The following is a 26,623-nucleotide window of genomic DNA, read 5'->3' as shown; positions in this document are numbered from 1 at the left end:
TGACACACTGGACCAGATGGGCTTAACAGATATATTCAGAACATTTCATCCTAAAGCAACAGAATACAAATTCTTTTTTTTATAATTTTATTATTTTTTTTATAAACATAAGAATGAATTATTAGCTCCAGGGGTACAGGTCCGTGAATCGCCAGGTTTACATACTTCACAGCACTCACCATAGCACATACCCTCCCCAATGTCCATAACTCCACCCCCCTTTCCCAACCCTCCTCCCTGCCCCAACAACCCTCAGTTTGTTTTGTGAGATTAAGAGTCTCTTATGGTTTGCCTCCCTCCTGATCCCATCTTGTTTCATTTATTCTTTTCCTGCTCCCCAAACCCCCCACATTGCATCTCCACTTTCTCATACCAGGGAGATCATATGATAGTTGTTTTTCTCCATTTGACTTATTTCACTAAGCATAATACCCTCTAGTTCCATCTACGTCGTCACGAATGGCAAGATTTCATTTCTTTTGATGGTTGCATAGTATTCCATTGTATATATATATACCACCTCTTCTTTATCCATTCATCTATTGATGGTCATCTAGGTTCTTTCCATAGTTTGGCTATTATGGACATTGCTGCTATAAACATACAGGTTCATGTGCCCCTTCGGATCACTATTTTTGTATCTTTAGGGTAAATACCCAATAGTGCAATTGCTGGGTCATAGGATAGCTCTATTTTCAACTTTTTGAGGAACCTCCATGCTGTTTTCCAGAGTGATTGCATCAGCTTGCATTCCCACCAACAGTGTAGAAGGGTTCCCCTTTCTCTGGATACTTGCCAGCATCTGTCATTTCCTGACTTCTTAATTTTAGCCATTCTGACTGGTGTGAGGTGGTATCTCATTGAGGTTTTGATTTGTATTTCCCTGATGCTGAGTGATGAGAATACACATTCTTTTTGAGTGCACATGGGACATTCTCCAGAATAGATCACATACTAGTTCACAAATCAGGTCTCAATGAGTACAAAAAGACAGATCATACCATGCACATTTTCAGACCACAGTGCTATGAAACTTGGAGTCAGCCACAAGAAAAAATTTGGAAAAATCATAAATACATGGAAGCTAAAGAACATCCTACTAAAGAATAAATTGGTCATTCTAACTGGAGTAACACAGGAAATAGCAAATGTTGGTGAGGATGTGGAGAACGGGGAGTCCTCCTACATTATTGGTAGAATGCAAGCTGAATGCAAGAATGCAGCCACTCAGGAAAACAGTGTGGAGGTTCCTCAGAAAGTTGAAAATAGAGCTACCCTATGACCCAGCAATTGCACTCCTGGGTATTTACCCCAAAGATACAAATGTAGTGATCTGAAGGGACACAGGCATCCCAATGTTTATAGCAGCAATGTCTATAATCGCCAAATATCCAGCAACAGGTAAATGAATAAAGAAGATATGCAAGATACACACACACACACACACACACACACACACACACACACACGTGTACAGTGGAATATTATGAAGCCATCAAAAATGAAATCTTGCCATTTGCAATGACATAGCTGGAACTAGAGGGTATTATGTTAAGCAAAATGAGTCAATCAGAGAAAGACAATTATCATACGACATCACTGTTTTGTGGAATTTAAGAAACAAAACAGAAAATCATAGGGGAAGAGAGGAAAAATAAAGCAAGATGAAACCAGAGAGAGAGATAGAGAAACCATAAGAGACTCTTAATCATAGGAAACAAACTGAGGGTTGCTGAGGGGAGGGATGGGGTAACTGGGAAAGGGACATTAAGGATGGCATGTGATGGAATGAACACTGGGTGTTATATAACACTGATGAATCACAGACCTATACCTCTGAAATCAGTAACACATTATATGTTAATTAACTGAGGATAAAAACTATATAGTCCTCCCAATAGATGCAGAAAAAGCATCTCACAAAGTACAGCATCCATTCTTGATAAAAACCCTCAATAAAGTAGGGACAGGGAGAACATACCTCAATATCATAAAGGCTATATACAAAAAAAACAAAACAAAACAAAAAAAAGAAACACCACAGCTAACATCGTCCTCAATGGGAAAAAACTGAAAGCTTTTCCTCTACCATCAGTAACAAGACAGGGATGTCCAATCTCACTAATGCTATTTAACATAGAACTGGAAGTCCTAGCTACAACAGTCAGACAACAAAAAGAAATGAAATGCATCCAAATCAGCAAGGAGAAAGTCAAATTTTCACTATTTACAGATGTTGTGATACTCTATGTAGAAAACCCAAAGACTCCACCAAAAAGTTGCTAGAACTGATCCATGAGTGCAGCAAAGTCACAGGATATAAAAATCAAAGCACAGATATCTGTTGCATTTCTATACACCAATAATGAAGCAGTAGAAAGAGAAATCAAGGAACTGATCCTATTTATAACTGCACCAAAAGCCATAAGATATCGAAGAATAAACCTAACCAAAGAGGTAAAGATATTTACTCTGAAAACTATAGAACACTTATGAAAGAAACGGAATATGAAACAAAGAAAGAGAAAAAACATTCCATGCTCATGAATCGGAAGAACAAACATTGTTAGTCTATACCAACCAAAGCAATCTACACACTTAATGCAATTCCTATCAAAATATTACCATCATTTTTCACAGAGCTAAACAATCCTAAAATATGTATGGAAATACAAAAGACCACAAATAGCCAAAGCAATCTTGAAAAAGAAAAGCAAAGCTGGAGGCATCAAAATTCCAGGCTTCAAACTATAATAAAAAGCTATAATCATTAAGAGAGTAGGGTACTGGCACAAAAACAGACACATAGATCAATGGAACAGATTAGAAGACCCAAAAATCGGCCCTCAACTATATGGTCAAATAATTTTCAACAAAGCAAGAAAGAATATCCATTGGAAAAAGAGAGTCTTTTCAACAAATGGTCTATGGAAACTGAACAGTGGCATGAAGAGTGAAACTGGACCACTTTCTTAAACCCTATACCAAAAAAAATTAAAAGGGATGAAAGACCTAAATGTGAGATAGGAAACCATCAAAATCCTAGAAAAGAACACAGGCAGCAACCTCTGTGACATCAGCTGTAGCAACATTTTACTTGATACATCTCCAGAGGCAAGGGAAACAAAAGCAAAAATGAACTATTAGGACTTCATCAACATAAAAAGCAACATAGCAAAAGAAACAATCAATGAAACGAAAAGGAAACCTTTGGAATGGCAAAAGATACTTGCAAATATCAATCTAATAAAAGGTTAGTATTCAAAATCTATAAAGAACTTATCAAACTCAACATCCAAAAAACAATACAGTTAAGAAATGAGAAGACATGAAAAGACATTTTTCCAAAGAAGACATCCAGATGGCTAAAAGACACATGAAAAGATGCTCAACATCACTCACCATCAGGCAAATACAAATCAAAACCACAATGACATACTACTTTACACCCATCAGAATGGCTAAAATTAACAACACAGAAAACAATAGATGTGAGGGAGAATGTGGAAAAAGGAGAATCCTCCTACACTATTGGAGGGAATGCAAACTGATGAAGTCACTGTGGAAAACAGTATGGAGGTTTCTCAAAAAGTTAAAAATAAAATTTCCCTATGACCCAGCAATCAGACTACTAGGTATTTACCTAAAAGATACAAAAATACTGATTTGACAGGACACATGCACCATGATCTTTATAGCAGCGTTATTAATGATACCCAAATTATGGGAAAAGCTCAAATAATTAACAGGTGGATAAAGAAATTGTGGTGTGTGTGTGTGTGTGTGTGTGTGTGTGTGTGTGTGTCACACACACACAGGAATACTACTCAGTCATTAAAAGGACTGAAACCTTGCCATTTGCAATGACATGTATGGAGCTACAGTATACATGCTAATTAAAATAAGTCAGTCAGACTTATTTTTTCAGAGAAAGAAAAACACCATATGACTTCATTCATATATTGGAATTTCAGATGAACAGAGAAGAAAAGATGACTAACCATAAAACAGACCCTTAACTATAGAGAATAAATTGAGGGCTGTTGGAGGGTAGGTGGGCAGGAGGGTGGATTAAATGGGTGATGGGTATCAAGGAGGACACTTGTGATGAGCATCAGCTGTTCCATGTAAGTGATGAATCACTAAATTCTACTCTTGAAACTAATATTACACTATATGTTAACTAAATGGAATTTAAATAAACTTGGGGGGGGGGGGGAGGGAACTATGACCAGACAGTGTCAGAGGTGAAATTGGTAAACAAATCTTCTGTAAAGGGAGATAAAATTTCCATGCTTTATTAAAACTGGTAAAAGACAGTGGCACTATTAGATCATCAAAACATAAATATGCTTATAAATTATGTATGATACAGTGAGTAACCACTAAAAAAACATATACAAAAAGATAAACTTAAAAACACTATAGGAAGAGAAGCGGGCTCCTTGTGGAGAAGAGAGCCTGCTAGGCAATCCATCCCAGGACTCCGGGATTGTGACCTGACCCAAAGGCAAAAGGTTAGCTGACTGGGCCACCCAGGGTCCCAGTTTTCTCCATTTTGAAGAGAAGATCATGGAATAGACATGGCAGCCTTTTGCTGTTAGGGGTATTTCTGCATCTCCAAGAGGGTGCACCTTGCCTGGATCATGGTTGATATATTCAGCTATATATCCTCTCAAACAACCCTCACCAAAGTGACTGGGAGGAAGAACATCCAACGGAGGTAAACTTCAGAGACTGTGCCCTCTGCCACAGAACTAATGGATATGAACATAAACAGTATGTTGGAAAAGGAATTCAGGTAACAATTGTTAGAGGGTAACAATTATCTAGGCAATGGCTAGGTTGGAGAAGACCATTAGTGACAACATAGAATCTCTAAGGACGGAAGTGAGAGCTGATCTGGTAGAAATTAAAAGTGCTATCAATGAGATCCAATCTAATCTAAATTCTCTAACAGCTAAGGTAACCAAGGCAGAAGATGGAATTAGTGATCTAGAGGACATACTGATTTAAAAAAAAAAAAAGAAAGAAAAAAAAGGATCAGGAGGAGACCTGGAACAAATAGCTTAGAAATCATGAAAACAGGACTAGGGAAATAAATGATGCCATGAAATGTTCCAACGTCAGATTTATTGTTATCCCTGAGTGGATAGAGAAAGAGAGAAGACTAGAAGATATAATTGAACAAATTCTGGATGAGCATTTCCCCATCTGGGGAATGGAACAAGTGTTCATGTCCTAGAGGCAGAAAAGACACCCCCCAAGATCAAGGAATCTAGAAAGACCTCTAGATGCTTAATTGTGAAATCCACAAATCATAATTTCAGACAGGAGGTCTTAAGGGCAGCTATGGGGAAGAGATTCCTTACAAACATAGGAATAACATCAGAATAACATCAGACCTGTCCACAGAAACCTGGCAAGCCAGAAAGGGCACTAAATGAGAAGAACATGCAGCCAAGCATACTTTATCAAGCAATGCTGACATTCAAAAATGTATGGGGAGATAAAGAGCTTTCAAGACCGGCAAGGATTAAAAGGGTATGTGACCACCAAGCCGGCACTACAAGAAATATTAAGAGGGTTTCTATAAACGACGAAAGAACCCAAGAGTGACACAGAACAGAAATTTACAGAGACATGCTATAGAAACAAGGACTTCACAAGCAACATGATGTCAATGAAAACTTATCTTTCAAAAATCACTTTCAACATGAACAGACTAAATGCTCCTATAAAGTGGCCCAGGGCTGATGACTGGATAAAACAATAGAACCCATCCATATGTTGTCTACAAGACACATTGGGAACCTAAAGATACACCCAGACTGAAAGTGAAGGGATGAAGAATCATTTTTCATGCCAATGGGCTGCAAAAGAAAGCTGGGGTAGCAATACTCATATCATATAAATTAGATTTTAAGCTAGAGACTGTAGTCAGAGATAGAGAAGGACACTACATCATTCATAAAGACTCTATCCACCAAGAAGATAGAACAACTATAAATATTTATGCTCCCAATATGGGAGCAGACAACTACATAAACCAACTATTAATCAAAATAAAGAGTCATATTCATATGAATACATTAATTGTAGGGGATCTTGACATACCACTTCAGTAATAGATCATCAAAGCAGAAAATCAATAAAGAAATAAGAGCATTGAATGACACATTGGACCAGATGGACCTCATAGATATATATAGAACATTCCACCCTAAAACAACAGAATACTCATTCTTCTTGAGCGCACATAGACCTTTCTATAGAATACACCACATACTGGGTCACAAATCAGGGCTCAACTAATACCAAAAAATTGAGATTATTCCCTGCATACTCCCAGACCAAGATGCTTTGAAACTGGAGCTCAAACACAAGCAAAAGCTTGGAAGAAATTCAAACATTTGGAAACTAAACACAATCCTGCTCAAGAATGTTTGGATCAACCTGGAAATCAAAGAAGAACTCAAACAATTCACAGAAACCAATGAGAATAAAGACACATAGGTCCAAACCTATGGGATACAGCAAAGGCAGTCCTAAAAGGTACATACATAGCCATCCAAGCCTCACACAAAAGAAATGAAAAATCCCAAATACACCAACTCTCTTTACACCTTAAAAAACTGGAAAATCAACAACAAATTAAGACAACCACACACACAAGAAGGGAAATAATCAAGATTAGAGCAGAGATCAATGAGTTATAAACTAGAGATATAGCAGACACATCAATGAAACTAGAAGCTGATTCATTGAAAGAATCAATTAGATCAATAAATCACTGCCAAAACTAATCCAAAACAAAAGAGGGCTCAAATTAACACAATTATGAATGAAAGCAGAGACATCATTACTAACACCAAAGAAATACAGAAACAATCATCAGAAATTATTATCAACAGTTTTATGCTAATAAGTTAAGCAACCTAGAAGAAATGGATGCATTCATGAAAACCTATAAATTTCCAAGACAGAAACAGGAAAAAATCGACAACCTGAATAGACCAATATCTAGTAATGAGATTGAAGCAGTGCTCAAAAGCTCACAAAAAAACAAGAGCACAGGACCTCACGGATTCCCTGAGGAATTCTACCAAACATTCGAAGAAAAAATAATACCTATTCTCCCGAAGCTGTTCCAAAAAAATAGAAACAGAAGGAAAACTTCCAAACTCTTTCAATGAAGCCAGCATTACCCTGATCCCCAAACTAGGCAATGACCCCATCAAAAAGGAGAATTTCAGATCAATATCCCTGATGAATATGGATGTCAAGAATCTCAATAGGATCCTAGCTAATAAAGGAAATTTTGAAAAAGAAAAACAAAACTGGGGGCATCACGTTGCCTTGTTTCAAGCTTTACTACCAAACCTTGATCACCAAAACAGCATGGGACTACCACAAAAACAGACATATAGACCAGTGGAACAAAGTAGAGATCCCAGATATGGACCCTCAACTCTATGGTCAAATAATCTTCCACAAAGCAGGAATACATATACAGTGGAAAAAAAGACAGTCTCTTCAATAAATGGTACTGAGAAAATTAGACACCTATGTGTAGAAGAATGAAACTAACCCACTCTCTTACACCATCCATGAAGATAAACTCGAAATGGATAAAAGATCTCAATGTGAGGCAGGAATCTATCAAAATCCTGGAGAAGAACAGGCAGTAATTTCTTCGACATCAGCCACAGCAACTTCTCTCAAGATATGTCTCCAAAGGCAAAGGAAACAAAAGCAAAAATGAACTTTTGGGACTTCATCAAAATCAAAAGCTTCTGCACAGCAAAGGAAACAGTCTACAAAACAAACAGACAATCCATGGAATGGGAGAAGATATTCACAAATGATGCTACAGACAAAGGGCTGATATCCAAGATCTATAAAGAACTCCTCAAACTCAACACCCAAAAAACAGATCGTCATGTCAAAAAATGGGCAGAAGACATGAACAGACACTTCTCCAAAGAAGACATACAAATGGCTAATAGACCATGAAAAAATGTTCATCATCATTAGCCATCAGGGAGACTCAAATCAAAACCACATTGAGATAATCACTTTACACCAGTTAGAATGGCCAAAATTAACAAGACAGGAAACAACATGTGTTGGAGAAGATGTGGAGAAAGGGAGAACCCTCTTACACTGTTGGTGGGAATGCAAGTTGGTGCAAACACTTTGGAAAACAGTGTGGAGATTCCTTAAGAAATAAAAATAGAGCTACTCTATGACCCTGCAATTGCACTATTGGGTATTTACCCCAAGGATACAGATACAGTGAAAAGAAGGGCCATCTGTACCCCAGTGTTCACAGCAGCAATGGCCACAGTCGCCAAACTGTGGAAAGAGCCAAAATGCCCTTCAATAGATGAATGGATAAGGATATATACAATGGAGTATTATGCCTCCATCAGGAAGGATGAATACCAAACTTTTGTATCAACATGGATGGGACTGGAAGAGATTATGCTGAGTGAAATAAGTCAAGCAGAGAGAGTCAATTATCATGTGGTTTCACTTACTTGTGGAGCATAAGGAATAACATGGAGGACATGGAGAGATGGAGAGGAGAAGTGAGTTGGGGGAAATTGGAGGGGTAGCCAAACCATGAGAGACTGTGGACTCTAAGAAACAAACTGAGGATTCTGGAGGGGAGGGGGTGAGGGGTTGGGTGAGCCTGGTGGTGGGTATTATGGAGGGCATATATTGTGTGGAGCACTGCGTGTGGCGCATAAACAACAAATTTTGGAACACTGAAAAGAAATAAAATAAATAAAATAAAACGAAAAAAAATTTTAAAGAACTCTATGATCATTTCAGTAGATGCAGAAAAGAAAATCATCATGTTGAAATCTCAGCATACTTGGAATGAACGAAAGAGAACTTGTCAGCCACTAAAGGATTCTACAAAAAACCTATAGCCCATATCAGAGATAATCCTTTCTCCCTAGGATCTGGAAAGAGCCTAGGATGTCTGCTTTAACCTCTCTGTACATTGCTACACTGGAGGTCCTAGCCAGTGCAAAAAGGGAAGGAAAACAAAAGACATATAGATTGTAAAAGAAAAAATAATAGTTTTATTTACAAATGTCATGATCATTTACATAGAATATTCTGAAGATTCTAACATATAGCTATTAGAAATAAAAAGTGAGTTTGGCTAGGTTGCAGGATACAAGGTCACCACACAAAAATCAATTATATTTGTATATGCTAGCAATGAACAGTCAGAAATGGAAGTTAGGGGTGCCTGGGTGGCTCAGTGGATTAAAGCCTCTGCCTTTGGCTCAGGTCATGATCCCGGAGTCCTGGGATCAAGCCCTGCATCGGGCTCCCTGCTCAGCAGGGAACCTGCTTCTTCCTCTCTCTCTGCCTGCCTCTCCGCCTACTTGGGATCTCCGCCAAATAAATAAAAAAAAATCTTAAAAAAAAAAAAAAGATAGATAGAAATGGAAGTTAAAGAATGCTACTGGGGCGCCTGGGTGGCTCAGTGGGTTAAGCCGCTGCCTTCGGCTCAGGTCGTGATCTCAGGGTCCTGGGATCGAGTCCCGCATCGGGCTCTCTGCTCAGCAGGGAGCCTGCTTCCTTCCCTTCCCCTCTCTCTGCCTGCCTCTCTACCTACCGTGATCTCTCTCTGTCAAATAAATAAATAAAATCTTAAAAAAAAAAATAAGAATGCTACTTATAATAGCTTAAATTCCAAGAGTTAAATTTGAGAAAGGTTGTGTATATACCCTTCCTATACAATGAAAACTACAAAATATTGCTGACAGATATCACTGAATATCAAAAAAAAGAGAGAGAGAGAGAGAGAGATTAAGCTCAGGGATCAGAAGACAGTGTTATTGAGATATCCATTCTCCCCAAAATCATGTATAGAGTCCATAAATCAACAGGCATTTTGGGAGAGAAACTAACAAGATGATGCTAAAATCTACATGGAAATGCAAAGGACCTACCCATGATAAACAATGGAACAAAAGAGAAAATCCAGAGATCAATTAAAACATAAATGTTTAATTCGTTTTTAACCGTTGGTTAAAGGAACGGAAGTAATTCAACATGCGAAGGATAATTTTTTCAACAAATGGCGCTGGAACAATTGAATGCCCTGAAGAAAGAAAATAAACCCCAACTCCCACTTCACATCATATACTCAAATATATTTCAGATCTCAGTGTAAGAACTACAACTATCAGAGAGGGAGGCAAACCATAAGAGACCCTTAACTCTAGGAAACACACTGAGGGTTGCTGGAGGGGAGGTGAGTGGAGGAATGGGGTAACTGGGTGATAGGCATTAAAGAGGGCACTTGATATGATGAGCACTGGGTGTTATATGCAACTGATGAATGACCAAATTCTACTCCTGAAACTAAAAATAAAATAATGTTAACTTACTGAACCTAAATGCCTAAATGCCTAAAACCTGAATCTAAACAAAACAGAAAAACCAAAGTAAAGGAAAGCACATAAGCAATTTTATGAACTTGGTTTTGGCAAGTATTTCTTAAATAGGATACAAAAAATATCTAGTATTAAAAAGAAAAAATATTTGGAAAAACTTTCAGTCTTCAGAACCTTTAGTATTTTGAACACTACAATGAAAATAAAAAAGCAAACTACACGCTGCCATAAAAATACTCAGAATATACAACTGACAAAGTACTTTAGGCAGATACAAAAAAACTTTTACAGCTCAGTGACAAGAAAACAAACAATAAAAAAATGGGGAGAAGATTTCTATATATACTTTGTATATATAAAAGATGAAGATATATATATTATACACACACACACACACAGATGGCAAATAAATCCAACAAAGTAATTAGCAAGGAAATACAAATTAAGCCACACTGATATGCTACCACAAATCCATTAGAATGTCTAAAACAAAAAAGATTAATCCCACCAAGTATTAATGAAAATGTCAAATAACCACAACTCTCATCCACTGCTAATAGGAATCTAAAAGATTACAGCCATGTTTAAAAATGGTTTTGCAGTTTCTTAAAATGTTAGACATATTTTCATGTGCCATTTGTATGTTTTCTTTGGAGAGGTGTCTGTTCATGTCTTCTGCCCATTTCTCGGCTTGATTATTTGTTTTTTGTGTGTTGAGTTTTTAAGTTATTTATCGTTCTTAGATACCACACCTTTATCTGTAATGTCATTTGCAAATATCTTCTTCCAATCTGTGGGTTGCCTTACTTTTGTTGACTGTCTCCTTTGTGGTGTTGAGCTTTTTATCTTGATGAAGTCCCAAAAGTTCTAGCCATCAGGGAAATACAAATCAAAATCACAAAGAGATACCATCTTATACCAATTAGAATGGCAAAAATTAACAAGACAGGAAACAACAAATGTTGGTGAAGGTGTGGAGAAAGACTGTTGGTAGGAATGCAAGCTGGTACAACCACTCTGGAAAACAGTGTGGAGGTTTTCCAACACTTTAAAAATAGAGCTACCCTATGGTCAAGCAATTGTACTACTAGGTATTTACCCCAAAGACATGGATGAAGTGAAAAGAAGGGGCACCTGCACCCTGATGTTCATAGCAGCAATGTCCACAAGAGCCAAACTACAGAAGGAGCCAAGATGTCCTTCAACAGATGAATAGATAAAGAAGATGTGGTTCATATATACAATGGAACATTACTCAGCCATCAGAAAGGATGAATACCTACCATTTGTGTAAACATGGATAAACCTGGAGGGGATTATGCTAAGTGAAATGAGTCAAGCAGAGAAAGACAATTATCACATGGTTTCACTCATATGTGAAACATAAGGAATAGCACAGAAGACCATAGGGGAAGGGAGGAAAAACTGAATGGGAAGAAATCAGACAGGGAGACAAACCATGAGATACTCTGGATTCCTGGAAACAAATTCAGGGTTACAGATGGGAGGGGGTAGGAGGGATGGGGTCTCCAGGTGATGGGTATTAAGGAGGGCAGGTGTTGTCATAAGCATTGTGTTATTAGCAACTAATGAGTCACTGAATACTATATCAAAAACTAATGATGTAGTATACGATGGTTAATTTAACATAATTTAAAAAAAAGTTAAACATACACCTAATCTATACACCACCCATTCCTGGGCATTAGCCCCAAAGTGACAACAACTCAAATGTCTATCAAGAGATGAATGGATCAATAAACTGCAGTATCTCCATGCAATGCATAAAGAGTATCCACGTGATATACAGTTCAAACAGTACAGAAATGTCTATTAAAGAATGTGAATATCTTCCATAATATCATACCATATATTCTTTCTTTTAAAGATTTTATTTACTTATTAGAGAGAGAGAGAAAGAGCAACCAAGGCAGGCAGAGGGAGAGGGAGAAGCAGACTACCCTCCGAGCAGGGAGCCTGATGCGCAGCTTAATGAAATTCTTACTCTTTGCAATGGAACAGTATTCTGCAACAAAAACAAATGAACTACCAATACACACTACAACACTGATGGGCTCAAAATAAGTTTGTTTAGTGAAAGAAGCCAAGAGTCCATAAAAGAAAAGTCCATATATTATTACTTATTTATATAAAATTCTATACACAAACTATCATGTGAAAGCTGATCTATAGTGACTGAAAGTAAATTAATAGTTGCCTGGGACAAGAAGGGATTATAAAGGGATGGACCACAAATAGGAATGCAAAATTTTAGGGGGATGATGGATAAATTCATCATCCTGATTGAATATACATATTTAAAAACTCATCAAATTACACATGCTAAATATAAGCAGGAAATTGTATGCCCATATAGACAATAAATATGTAGAGATAAATACACAATGTACAATACAATGTACTACGATACAATATAATGTACAAATGTACAATATGTAGAGATCTCATGAATAAATGATAAATATAATATTTCAAGGCACCATAATGATGAATTACACCAACCAACAGTGTCAGAACAACTCAGTGAATGAGAAAGGGAGGTGTGGGGAAGAGAAAAGCTGGATTTGAACTCATTCCTTACAACGAAGTTATTTTAGAGCAAAACTAAAAAATGTAATCATGACACCATAAATGTACAGAATAAACAATATTATGTAAACTGGTTGTGGAGAAGCCCTTGCTCAAGCATGCTGGAAAACACAGAAGCTATAGGCAAGCAAGCAAGAAGAAAAGAAGGAGGGAAGGAGGAAGGAAGGGAGGGACTGAAGCAGGAAGGAAGGACAGATGGAAGGGAGGGATGGAGAGAGAGAGTGAAGGGGGGCGGGGGGAAGGGGTGGGGAGAGAAGAAGAGGAGCCCCTGGGGGGATCAGCTGGTTAAGCATCTGCCTTCCTCAGATAGTGATCAGTGGGTCCTGGGATCAACCTGCGTGGGACTCCCTGCTCAGCAGGGAGTCTGCTTCTCCCTCACCCTCTGCCCTTCCCCCTCCCCCTGCTAATATATGCGCACCAACACACACACGCTCTCTAATAAATAAATAAATTTTTTTTAAAAAAGATCTATTTGACAGATATTAAAAAATCAAACCAGTCAAAACACAAACAACTGATAACTGAATGTACTCAGTGTGAGCATGACATAGTTGGTACTATTTTATCCTACTGCTGTGTGGGAAGTTTCATATTAACATTTTTGAGAGTAATATAAAATACAAAAGATGCATATACTTTGGCATAACAATTTGACTTCTAAGAATTTTGAGAAACAGAAGTGCAAAGATATGACAAAGATACTCTGTTCAGTGTTGCTCCTATTAGCAAAAAGGCAAGGGAAAAAACTTTAAGTGTCCATCAGTGGGGATTGGCTAATTTATTTAGCCATTGATGTTAATACAATGAAACATTATATGGTCATGAAATAGAACAAATAATACATTTGTGCACACATATACACACATCTGCCATGGACACTATAAAGTAAGGCAGATACAAAATAGAATATTTAGTATGGTTCTGTTTTTGATTAAAAAAATACATGGGTTGGGTGCCTGGGTGGCTCAGTGGGTTAAGCCGCTGCCTTCGGCTCAGGTCATGATCTCCGGGTCCTGAGATCGAGTCCCACATCGGGCTCTCTGCTCAGCGGAGAGCCTGCTTCCCTTCCTCTCTCTCTGCCTGCCTCTCTGCCCACTTGTGATCTCTCTCTGTCAAATAAATAAATAAAATCTTTAAAAAAAAATACATGAGTGGAAAAGAATACAACTATGCATTAAGCTGTGTGGTATGATACTACAAAAGATCTTCACATTGTATGTTAGACATTTCTATACTATTTGAACTCTTTACAAGTAGGCACTGATTTTGTTACCAGAAAAAATAAACCTCAAAATCCTATGTAATAATTTGTCCTTACTGGCTTCTCCTCACAGTCTTTCTGCGATTTGGTACCTCTAATAAATCCAAGTGCAATCTCACTTGCTAGTGCTATTTAAAAAGCTTTCCTTTTTCCCCATAAATCTGTAAACTGCTTCAGTCCATCAGATTTCCTGGCTCAGTCTGAAAATCCTTTGCAGCTCCAGGTTGCTCTTTCTTGGTCATCCAAGAAAACAAACACAAAAGCATCAAAAGCAAATGCTAATAGATGTTTGTGGCTTTAATCAAAACTAGTAACTTTTTTTTAAATTTTTTTATTTTTTATAAACATGTATTTTTATCCCCAGGGGTACAGGTCTGTGAATCGCCAGGTTTACACACTTCACAGCACTCACCATAGCACATACCCTCCCCAATGTCCATAATCCCACCCCCCTCTCCCAATCCCTCTCCTCCCAGCAACTCTCAGTTTGTTTTGTGAGATTTAAGAGTCACTTATGGTTTGTCTCCCTCCCAATCCCATCCTGTTTCATTTATTCTTCTCCGACAAAACTAGTAACTTTTTGCTGACATTTCCACTTTCTTAAAAAGTGGGTATTCTCAGTTGTTTTGTTCATGAATAAACTTTTTCGAATCCTACGCTACTGAAGAAGTTTAAGAAAAAGTAACATTCAGTGGTTACATATGGAGAATGAGTAATCACTGATTTTACACTAGGCCCTTCCAATAAGTCTTTGTATTTACCATGAGTCATTCTACTCTGTTCCCATCTATCTAAGTGGCCTAAATATAGAAGTTTGGGAGTCATGAGACTGGGCAATGCCTGATGACCACTCCAGGCATTTTAATTTTTAACAAGCCTGAACCAAAAGGTCACCAATAGCCACTGAATGGGTATCCCCAGATGGTTCAGAGTCAGGAAACCAGTAAAATCAAGTGGTATCACCAGCCAAGGACAAAAGTCAGGGGAGCTACGACCAAACTGGCTTTTGTGAGAGTGTCACTTATAGAACACTGGCCTGTCTTACTATTTCATCTTCCCACCACCATCAACAGGAGAAAGACTGGCTGGTGACCCCAGTCTAGGAAAGAAGGATCTGCATATATCAACCATGCCTTACGTCCCTCACTTGTTCGGGAATGAATCAATACATGCTGAAAGGCAAAATGCAGGAGGGCAATGTGAGGGGGAAAATGAGGTTGTACACAGCAGAGGTTCTTTTCTAAGTGAAACTCAATCAGGATCTAACTGAGGAACATAGGAAATCACCTACTACAGCACTATCCAACAGAAATAGAATGCAAACTGCATTTTACATGTTCTAGAAGCTGCAATAAGCAAAAAGAAACAGATGAAATTAATTTAATGATACTTCACTAAGCCTAATATATCCAAAATACTATTTTAACATACAGTCAGTATAAGAAAATTAGCTACTTAACTTCTGTTTTTTGTTTTTTGTTTTTGAAATCCAATATTTTACATTAGAGCCCATCCCTGTTCAATGCTTTGCGTGGCTATTGGCTACCACACTTTTAACTAGACTGTCATCTTAGAGAGAAGAAAGAAGGAATTCTGCTTCCTCAAAGTGAAGCCTAGGACCTAGAGAAGAACTAACTACCAACAAGAATGATGAGAATAAAAGTCAGGATTCCACTGGCTTAGAAGAGGCCATACGTAACACATTTCCAGTGATTGGCCAAAGATATGCTCAGCTCTACTTTAGCATTTTTTTCAGTGGACACAATATGTGGTTGTTATCTTAATAGAGTCCATCTTCTTTCAAACCAATTGGGCTAATTATGCAGAAACTAGTTATGCTTTACGCCAAGTTTGCCGATATACATTTATTTTATTTAGCTTCAACCCATTTATTCGGCCAACCAGATAACAGTATACTGATCAGATTAGTCACCTGTTCAGCAGTGATGTGGGCAACTTCACTACATTTAATCCTGCATCAATAGCTGACACCCTAGCCCTAGAGAGCTAATTTGCAAATACAAATTGACAACATAAGCTACCAAGGGCAGATGCATGTGTATCCATTTCCTGCCCCTCACAATAAAAACCAACTCAAAGTATATACCTTAACAACAGTGTGTGAGCAGTGTATAGAAAATCAGCTTGTACACAATAGCAGTTGGGTTATACGGCTCCCTTTTGCAATCCACAGAAATCCTGAATAGTTATTCTTACAGGTCGAAGAAACAGATTTCTCTTATATCCAGTAAGTGCTCTTTGTATAACTTTGAAAGGATCTTCTTAAGTCAAGCATTTTGAAATTGTAATCAAATCTGGTTTGCGACTTTAGAAATTCATGCCCATATGCACAGGAGAATCATATTAATGGTATATTGAACACAAATGTGCAGATTCTTAATCTTACAAGGAAATTGTCATTTTAACATACCCTAACAGAACCCATTCATACCAGATGTGCAGCAACAAGAAAAGAGCAAAGTAAGTTTAAAAGTCTGATGAATGCACAGGACTGAAAACATTTCTTACATGTAAAGTGGCTGCCAGTCTGTACTGTGCTGGTGCCTCCATGATTCAATCCTTCAGGCTCCAAGGATCTATAAAGAGACTCTTTTCTAAAGATACCATTGACTTGAAAGATTTACTCAAGCTTGCTTCAGCTGCTATCCTTGAGATTGTTAAAACAATATAATTGTCAAACTAGTGTATTGCTAATCCCATTTTTATTGTTAACATTTGCCACTGAAATTGCTCTGTAATTGTTTGTTTTGGAACAGACACATAAAATATCATGACAGTGATATTTTGGCACATATTGGAAAATCTGCCATGAATAAAGATTTTTTCCAATAAAATATAGTTTGCCTATATTACTTGGTATCAAAATGATTTACTGAAGTCGGCCAAAGCACAAACCACTAAAATAAAATGAAGAGAGATTAGAGTTATAGCAAAATCCAAAGGCTGATTCATCCAAATTCATACTTAAGACATATTTAAAAGCAACTTCTACTCTTGGAAAAGTGGCAAAATGGAAAGAAGAATGTCTTCCATCCTGCTCCGCTGGCAACTCTGCACTTGAAACCAAGCCACAGGGTCCTTCTGATGGCTCCCATTCTTAGGAACGCGCATTTGTTACACAGATCCAGACTACCTTAGCATGCTAGACTCTGAAGACTGTGCAGAGAAATCCATCTAGCTTAATCCAATACACACTGCCTGAGCCTCCATTCCCCCTCAACACAGCTGCCTTGCAAGGCCAGGAAAAGGCAGTGCCCTCACCCAGGTGGGCCCTGCCAGGGAAGCAGCCCCCAACTGCTGTGACAGCTCCTTTTTTGTAAGCAATCAGCTACCTGGCTTTCTCTACTCACTTGGCCGGCCAAGAGCTGGGACACTTGCAGTTGGATCTGAAGATTAAAAACATTCTGCCTGCTCTCTGGCCTGAATGTGGTTTTAGAACTCCTGGACCCTTGGATCAAACCTCTGAGACCAACCCTGTGTTTTATGTCTCCTTCCCCACTCTCCCTGTGGCTGACTTCAAAAGCCTCACTGGTGGAAGTTTGCAGAGAACTCACTGAATCCAGCCCTCAACCAGTCCCAAGTTTTCCATATAATCCCCTGACCCTAAGCCTGATTCCCTCCAAGTCCCAACCTCTGGCTGAGCAGCCTACCTCCTCAGCGCACACAGCCCCTGCAGCTAGAAGTTCCAAAAGATTTTCTTTTTTCGAAGTAGAGGATATGATCTGATTTTGAAAAGCATCAACTATGTGCGAAGCCAAACCAAATGTGAAACCTCCACAGTATAAAGCCTGCAGGATCTGTGCCCAAACTACCTTCCAGCCTCACTCCCTGCATTTCTCCATGGTCTCTAGTCCAGGCACAGCTAAGTACTCACCATCCCCCATGCTGGAATGTCCCCTCTCCTCATGGCAACTCCCTCAAGGCCATGTTCAAAGGTTATTTCTGAGAGACTCCTCTCCTTGCAATGAGTGGTGGGGCCCCTCTCACCCCTGGGATCCACAGTATTGTCTCCCTCCCTCCATAAAGCTACTACACTCTGTCCAGTTATGTGCTTGCACATCGTTCTTCTGCATTATGAATGCAGAGGGCCCAGACAGTTAGCCATCCAGACAGGAGCGAGCACCATGCTCCGGAATAGGCAGTTAAAACTGAAGATTGGGCTTTTTTTTTACAAAATCATAAAAACTGCTTTCAATTGGTACCTTTAGAAAAGAGTCTCTAAACTCTAAAACTACTTTTTTTCAAAATCATAACAACTACTTTCAATTGGTTTTTCAATCATAAAAACTACTTTCTTTAACCAGTTGTGGTTTGGTTTTGTTGTTGTTGTTGTTGTTTTCTTTAATATAGTTGACATACAATGTTACATTAGTTTCAGGTGTACAACACAGGGATTTGACTAGTCTATACATTATCCTCTGATCGCCACCATAAAAGGCTATTGCAATACCATTGACTAGACTCCTTATGCTGTCTGTGCCCTTTTTTCCCATGACTTATTCATTCCATAAGTGGAAGTCTGTACCAACCACTCCCCTTCATTCATTTTGTCCAACCCCCTCACCCCTGGCAACCAGCAGTTTGTCTCCTATATTTATGGATCTGATTCTGCTTTTTGTTTATTCATTTGTTTTGTTTTTTAGACTCCACAAAGAAGTGAAATCATATGGTATTTGTCTTTCTCTGACTTATTTCACTTAGCACAATATCGCCCAGCTCCATCCATGTTGTTGCAAATGTCAAGATTCCATCCTTTCCATGGCTGAGTAATATTCCTGTGTATGTGTATGTGTATGCGTGTGTGTGCGCGTGTGCATGCGTGTTCATTATCCGTTCATCTATCACTTGACACTTCTGTATCTTGGCTACTATGAATAATGCTTCAATAAACATAGGGATGCGTATATCTTTTCAGAGTGTTTTCTTTTTCTTTGGGTAAACACCAATTAGTGAAACTACTGGATCATATGGTATTTCTATGGTTAAATTTTTTTTTTTTTTTTGAGGAATCTCTACTGTTTTCCACAATGGCTGCACCCATTTACATTTCTATCAACAGTGCATGAAGGTTGCTTTTTCTCCACATCCTTGCCAACACTTGCTATTTCTTTTCATTCTTGCTGTTCGGACAGGTGTGAGGTGATAACTCATAGTGGTTCTGATTTGCATGTCCCTGATTATTAATGACAACAAGCATCTTTTCATGTGTCTGTCTGTATTTCTTCTTCGAGGAAATGTCTGCTCAGGTCCTCTCCTCAATTTTTTTAAATGGATTGTTTGTTTTCTTTGACGTTGAATTGTATGAGTTCTTTATATATTCTGAGTATTAACCCTTTATCAGATATATGATTTGCAAATATCTTCTCCTTTTCACTAGGTTGCCTTTCTGTTTTGTTGGTGGTTTCTTTTGCTATATGCAAAGCTTTTTATTTTGGTGTAGTCCATGTAGTTTTTCTTTTGGTTTACTTGCCTGAGAAGACGTATCTAGAAAAATGTTGCTCTGGCTGATGTCAGAGAAATTACTGTGTTCTCTTCTAGGAGTTTTACGGTTTCAAGTCTCACAGGTCTTTCGTCCATTTTGAGTTTATTTTTGTATGAGTATAAGAAAGTGGTCCTGTTTCATTCTTTTGCAGGTAGCTGTCCAGTTTTCCCAACATCAATTGTTGAAGAGACTGTTTATTCCCCCATTGTATGTTCTTGCCTCTCTTGTCATATTGGCCATAAAAGCATGGATATATTTCTGGGACTTCTATTCTGTTCCATTGATCTATATGTCTATTTTTATGACAGTACCAGACTGTTTTGATTACTACAGCTTTGTACTATATCTTGACCAGTTTGATCCATACTTAAAGCTCTCTGTCCCACCTGCTCTTCTTATGATTTGTGCATGGCTATTTTATATAAACAGGATATCAAATTCACAGTTCTCCTTCTTTCATTTTCACTTCCTTCCAGGTGCACAGAAAAGACACAGAAATTGCCTGCCCATGAGAAGAGAGACATTTGCTTTTTTACTGAAAAACATGCAGGAGAGGATGCACTGCTGGTAAAAGCACATTGTATGAGGACCTCTAGAAAAGGAGGAAGTTATAAAGCCTGTAACAGGTTTTGAGTACATCAAGAGAAGCTGGAAAACAGTTATGGGCTAAGAGGGGAGAACAAAGTCATCAGGGGCCACAGTGGACCACCAGCTTTTGCTTTTTTAAAAAGCAGTAGCCAATACACAGGACTCCGCACCATCTTTTTGTTATGCCTTTTCTGATCAAACTGTTGCCAAGAAGCTGCTACATGTATATAGACGCCACACAGGCCCTTGAGCTTAGAAACCAAACCTAACTACAGTATATACTGTGTTTCCCTGAAACTAGGAACCCCTCAGTTCTAAGATGTACCATTATTTTATTAAACCCTAGAAAGAAAAATGCTACCAATTAAACTATGACATGATTTCTTATTACTTAGAAAGTTCATTTTATTTTTATTGAAAGAGCTCTTTTAGACATATTCAGACATATATTTTTATAATGCATCACTCTTGGGCACTTATAAAAAAGAAAAAGAAAAGTGAAATGAATTGGTTAAGGCAATGACAACCAGGTCATCTGGCTGAAAGCAACTGTAAAAGGCCACTGATTTGGAAAGTACATCCCAGTTTCAGAAATGTTAAAATCTGAAGGGGAAAAAAAAGTGCATCAGAGAATCACTAAAATGCTATATCATGTCTTGCTCAGTGACAAAAATTGAGAAAGGACAAGGTAATTGTTCACAAGATAACTGCTACAAAGACATTCCACTGATTAAAAAATGCATTCATACAGAGGGAAAAAGTTGAGATTATTAAACTCAAGAAAGACAAAAGTAGAAAAGGGATTTAATAATGATCTTTAAGGACATCAGAGTCCTGTTCCAAAAAAGCAGTGATTTCCAACTGTTGTTTTTTTTTTAATTTACCTTTTTTTAGCAGGAGGACCTCTTTTTGAAATATTATCTTACAAGCTAATATACCAGAGTAATACCATACTCTCGTATGGTATCATCCTACAAGATAATAATGCCAGAGTATGGAGCTGTTCTGGTTAGAAGAAAAGCATCATCTTAGACATGGCTGGGAGGTTGCAGGGCTCGGGACCAGCTGAGACTCTCATCTGGAGAGTAGACACCACCTCTACCCACTCTCTATGACAGCTCCAACACATGACAAAGGTCTAAATCATGGCATTAATCAATGAAATATTCACTGTGGTTTGTAAGATATGAAGCCTTTTGGGTACCTGCGTGGCTCAGTCTGTTAAGCATCTTCTGCCTTTGGCTCAGGTTATGATCCCAGAATCCTGGGATAGAGCCCTGGCATCAGCATCGGCTCCCTGCTCAGCAGGAAATTGGCTTCTCCCTCTGCCCCTACCCCCCACCACCACTCCAGTGCACACACTCTCTCTCTTGGAAAATAAATAAATAAAATCTTTAAAAATATATAAAGCCTTTCTAGGTGGTCGTTATACAAATACTAATCAAGCACAGAGGGATTTGGGTGACCTTCAAGAAGCAATTTCCTACGTACAAGATTTGAGACCCTGAAGTGATTGCCAAAGGATGGGATGAGAACTTCTCATCAGTCACAAAAGGAGTTTCTACCACCACAAGGGAATGAGTCACATCCCCCCTCCATCCCAACTAAGGCCTGTTCTAGCTCTAGAGGACTCTCCCTGTCTTCAGCACTGGTCTCCTCAAATGCAAGCCTGATAGGGCTGTTTGGACAGCTTTGGCTCTTGCCCCACGCCCAGCCAAACCCACAGCAGGCAGTTTATTGCACCCACTGTCTGCCAAAACCAATCCAATCTTGCAACAAATTAGCAAGTCACATATACCCTTACTGAAGATGTGGAGACACATAGGCCACTTGGCAAAGCTTAAAATCCCATTAGACAGCTCTCCATCTCCATGTATCTTCCTGTCATTTTCTCTATTCCTTTACTCAATACTGCTTATAAAATACCCTTATTATTCAAAGAAATTCAATCCAGTCTCCAACCTTGCACATTCCCCAGCATGGCAGCTCTGTGTCATCTGGTCACCAGAGCATCCTTTGGGAATACCATCCACTGCCACCTCTTGTCCCCCATCTAAACCACACAGTTCAGCAAACCCAACCCACTCTCCTAGAAGGACAAGGTTCACCTTGCCACTAACAAAAATAATGTTTTCACCATTTAGCCATATCAACACACAAACAATTTACAGATTAATATATCAGGATGATTAAAGAAAGCTAATTTCCCTGGATACAGTTATAAGACTAGGGTTATTGTTCCACTGACAACTAAGGTAGGTTAGGCTGAGCTGGCTGGGGAGGTGCCCCCTCCTTTGCCCCTTATGCTGTCAGTTAGCTCTGTAGGGCAAAGCTTTTAGTGAAGGGGGACAGTCAATCCAGGAATAAGAGAACATTTCTTCAGATAAGGGCACTCTGTTGCTCTAAGCTCCAACTCAAATTCCAGCCTATTTCTCAAACCTGGGATTTATCAGAAGTGAGGAAAGTCAACTCCGCAATCTCCTTTTACTCTTTACACATAGGAACCATAGAAGAAAGGTTTCCTTTAACAGATGGCTTTTCAATGGAGCAGCATTCTATGACAGGAAAAAATGATGTATGGAAGTAAAGCTATTCCACATTCAGAAGAACATGATTTTCTGGCCATAGGCACAAAACTGCTGATCTGACCCAATGATTACCAAGTCAGAGGGCTTCCCAAGCATCAGAAAATTCACAGGGAAGCCTAATGTTCATCCCTCTGCCCTTCCTCCACAAACCGATCTCATGAAGGATTTGTAAAAAGAAGGCAGGTCAGTCAGCAATGTCCTATACAATTTCAGAGCTGGACAAGAGTTCGGATAGGGAAACTGAGGCCTTATAAGGTTAAGTGAGATGATGAAGGGCACAGAATCCTCCTGGACAGTCAGGGTTAGACCCTAATCCCACAACATGGTCAAAACCTTAAATTTTTTTAAATGTCACTTGATTTTCAGAGACACATTTCCCTTCTTACCAGAATTACTTCAAAAATGAGTGAGATCAGTTTGCTCTCTTCCACAAGTCTGTCAAAAAAAAAAAAAAAAAAAAAAAGGTAAACACACATTAGATAGCTCATATTTAAACTGCCCTGATCAGGAGTACCGCAACCCCATGTTTTACTGCTTAAATTTTTTGAGTGAGAACCAGATGATTAAATACTCATTTTTAACACATTTAACTATATCCATTAAGTACAAGAAATATGGGGCTCTTGGCAAGCGACTATTAGCTTAGCCTTATTGATCTGTAGCAAGTATAACCTCAAATACATTGACATTAATAAATGTAAAAATTAATTAAAACTCACAGTCATTATAATTATAAAGACTTTGAGAATAGGCAATGACAGCTGAAATCATGTGACCAACCCTCACCACACAGTTAAATTATAAGTGTGCCACTCACAATCTTTCATATATGCTTCATTAGCTATCTTCTCAGCATTAATGAATGAATGTATAATAATTTTTAATCTTTTACTTAAAAAAAAAAAGGAGTAGGCCCCAATCACCCAATAGACTTTGGGAATTTTCTCCCATCAAAACTAGTTATGTTATTATTATCTATTATATTATTTATTATGCCAAGTTTTTTTTCACACCATTGAAGAGAAAAAGGCCTCAAACATCCTTACTAAAAACAATACTTCATTTTCTAAATATTCCTTCAGTCCAGGGCAGTCAACTTGTTTCTGTAAAGGGTCAGATGGCCAAGGTTTTAGGCTTTGGTGGGCCACGCGCTCTCTACAGTGACTGCTTAACTCTGTCACTATAATGTAAAAGTAGGCATAAATTATACATAAATGAATATGCATGGCTATGTTCCAATAAAATTTTATTTACAAAAACAGGCATGTGCCGTATTTGGCCCATAAGCTATAATTTGCTGATTCCTGGTTTTATTTTAAAAATAAACCAGATTCCTTCATTTTATTAGTGTTGAGTTCATATGATAAATGACAGCACTTAAGACAAGCATGCTGCCTTCATTGTGGGTATTACAGTTTGTCTATTTCACAGAAGATGCCAGGAGCATAGGAAAGGAATTTATCATCTAGCCCCCCAGAGCTTGTCTGCCTATGATAATAAACTGATAAAAGAAAAGCCTATGAGACTTACCAAAAAGAGATTGCAGTGTTTAGGGAAAGTGAGGCACAGGGAGGAGTCCCAAAGACTGGAGTGAGTACTTAGTGAGTACTTAGTGCCTCAGTATCTAGCAGAAATAAATGTAATTATTTCTGTAGTTTTAATATCTTAGGGGATAAGGGTTTGACTATAAATATTAAATTTATAAATATTACAAATATTAAATTTATTTATTCACTTTCTGAGGCAACTGAAGGCTTGGATGTGAGGCCGAATCTCCTTACACCATGTCTGGGCAGGATGGGAAATGCATAGACTCAAGACTGAGCACGACCTCGGGCCAGCACATTTCCAGGCTTCTTCCTTGGCTCCCAAGATGTTGACCACACTTTCCCTGAATTTATCTTTTTAAATTTTTATGACATATATTTTTAATTAGGCCTGGGTTGAAATAGCCAAGCACATACATCTGAGAGTTGCCCAAGCTCCCAAGCCAAGAAAGTCCTGGGAGCATGGGCTCCACTTTTCTCCAATGGTACCCAGAGGTGAGACCTGCTTCTTCTATACTCTCACCCCAACATTCAGATCCAGAAGCATCCACTCACAACACTAGTGCCCTCATGACAGTACTTTTAAATATACTCTACTGCTAGGACATGACTATAGAAACTACTATAATTTGTTCTGATGAATTAACTAGTCTTTCTCCAGGCTTCTGCATGAAGAGCAGGCTGGCCTGGACTACCTCTTCATGCCCCTTCAACTCCCAGTTCTAGCATGCCAGGTCTCACATGTTTCTGAATACCACCAAGCAAAACAGTTATTCCCTGATTGGACGGACATGATTCAGAACCATGTCTGGCAAATAAAAAGGGAGCTCGAGCTAAATAAAAGCACTTTAAGTTTAAACACACACATACACACACACACACACACACACACCCCATTTCTATGAACTTTTCTTCGACTCATGAACTAAATGTAAATTAAAAAACAAACAAACAAACAAAACAAAAACAACTCTCTAAAGCAAGTACAGAACAAAAGTTGCTGCAAATATTTACGACAATCTCAGGCAGTGTTTTTCCAGACTGTGGCAAGTGGCCAATAAGTGTGCAATGACATGAGTTCACTGATTAGCATTTTTTTTCCTTTAAGATTTTATTTATTCATATGAGAGAAAGAGCAGAGACACACTCACACAGAGAGAGAGAGAGAGAGAGAGCGAGAGAGAGCACATGGACAGTGAGGAGGGACAGTGGGAGAGGGAGAAGCAGGATCCCCACTGAACAGAGAGCCTACATGGGACACAATCCTATGAACAGAGCCGAAGGCAGACACTCAACCAAGTGAACCACCCAGGCACCCTGACTAGCATTTTCTTAATTAAAAATAATAAAATAAGAATATCCAAAGCTGTCACTCATAGTATGGTTCCGTAACATTTTTGTTTCAGTTTTAGCCCTATAGATGCATACTTGGTAGTGATGTAAAATGCATTTTTTTTAAATGTGGTATAGTTATAGTTAGACATCTGAAATCCAGAGATTTTAGATTGCTTTAGAGACAATATTTGCCTCCCATGTACTCTTCAACTTTGATTTTTAAAACTGTCTCCTTATTTTAACCACCTCCTCTCATACCACTATAGTGGTACCAATTAGTGGCTCCGGTCTCCAGTGATCAAACCCCTTGATGTGCTCTGTGTAATGGAGCAATCTTCTTGGAGCTCTCTTCCTTTGATTTGCACTCTGGAGAGCAGCCCTGGCGCTTAGGCCTCTGTAGAGCAAGAAGGACGAGGCTTACCTCCAAAGAAAGCTGATGTGGCAGTCTCAGGCACTTGTTCAGGCCGTAAGTCTTAAATCATCAGAGTAGACTTTTGCAAAAGGCTATCTTATTTTGGGGCTCCGTTTGGCGGTTGGCCACCATGATTTTAAATCACCAGTATCATTTTACTACATGAGCCTGTTATATCCTACATTCTAAAATAATAAAAATTATAGACAGCCTGAGGACAGGAAGTAAGAAGATTTATCTGTTTTTTTTTGATTTAAAAAAAAACAAAAAGAGATCTTTCTGAAATTATCCCTAATCTTCAAAGGACTGCGAAGATATTAACTACAACACAGTATACTTTTCTTTATGTTAA

At 38.4% G+C, this 26,623-nt stretch overlaps 1 protein-coding gene across 9 annotated transcripts in view; it reads right to left on the bottom strand.

Annotated features, from left to right (window-relative positions):
• The window catches only part of ULK4 (unc-51 like kinase 4), a 636,882-nt gene that overhangs the window by 324,605 nt on the left and 285,654 nt on the right, over nt 1-26,623 (bottom strand). For all 9 annotated transcript variants that reach the window (XR_014310110.1, XR_014310111.1, XR_014310112.1 and 6 more), the window contains one exon: nt 23,364-23,412. Coding sequence is in view for 4 of the 9 variants with exons in the window: in XM_082724762.1 (XP_082580888.1) it covers nt 23,364-23,412 (49 nt within the window). In the remaining 5 variants the exon portion in view is untranslated. The remainder of the gene's footprint in view (nt 1-23,363; nt 23,413-26,623) is intronic.

The sequence above is a fragment of the Mustela nivalis genome (assembly GCF_964662115.1).
Source record: "Mustela nivalis genome assembly, chromosome: 1".
NCBI classification, from domain to species: Eukaryota; Metazoa; Chordata; class Mammalia; order Carnivora; family Mustelidae; genus Mustela; species Mustela nivalis.
Note: the sequence above shows the minus strand (reverse complement) of the source record. Positions and strands in the feature narration are given on the sequence as shown.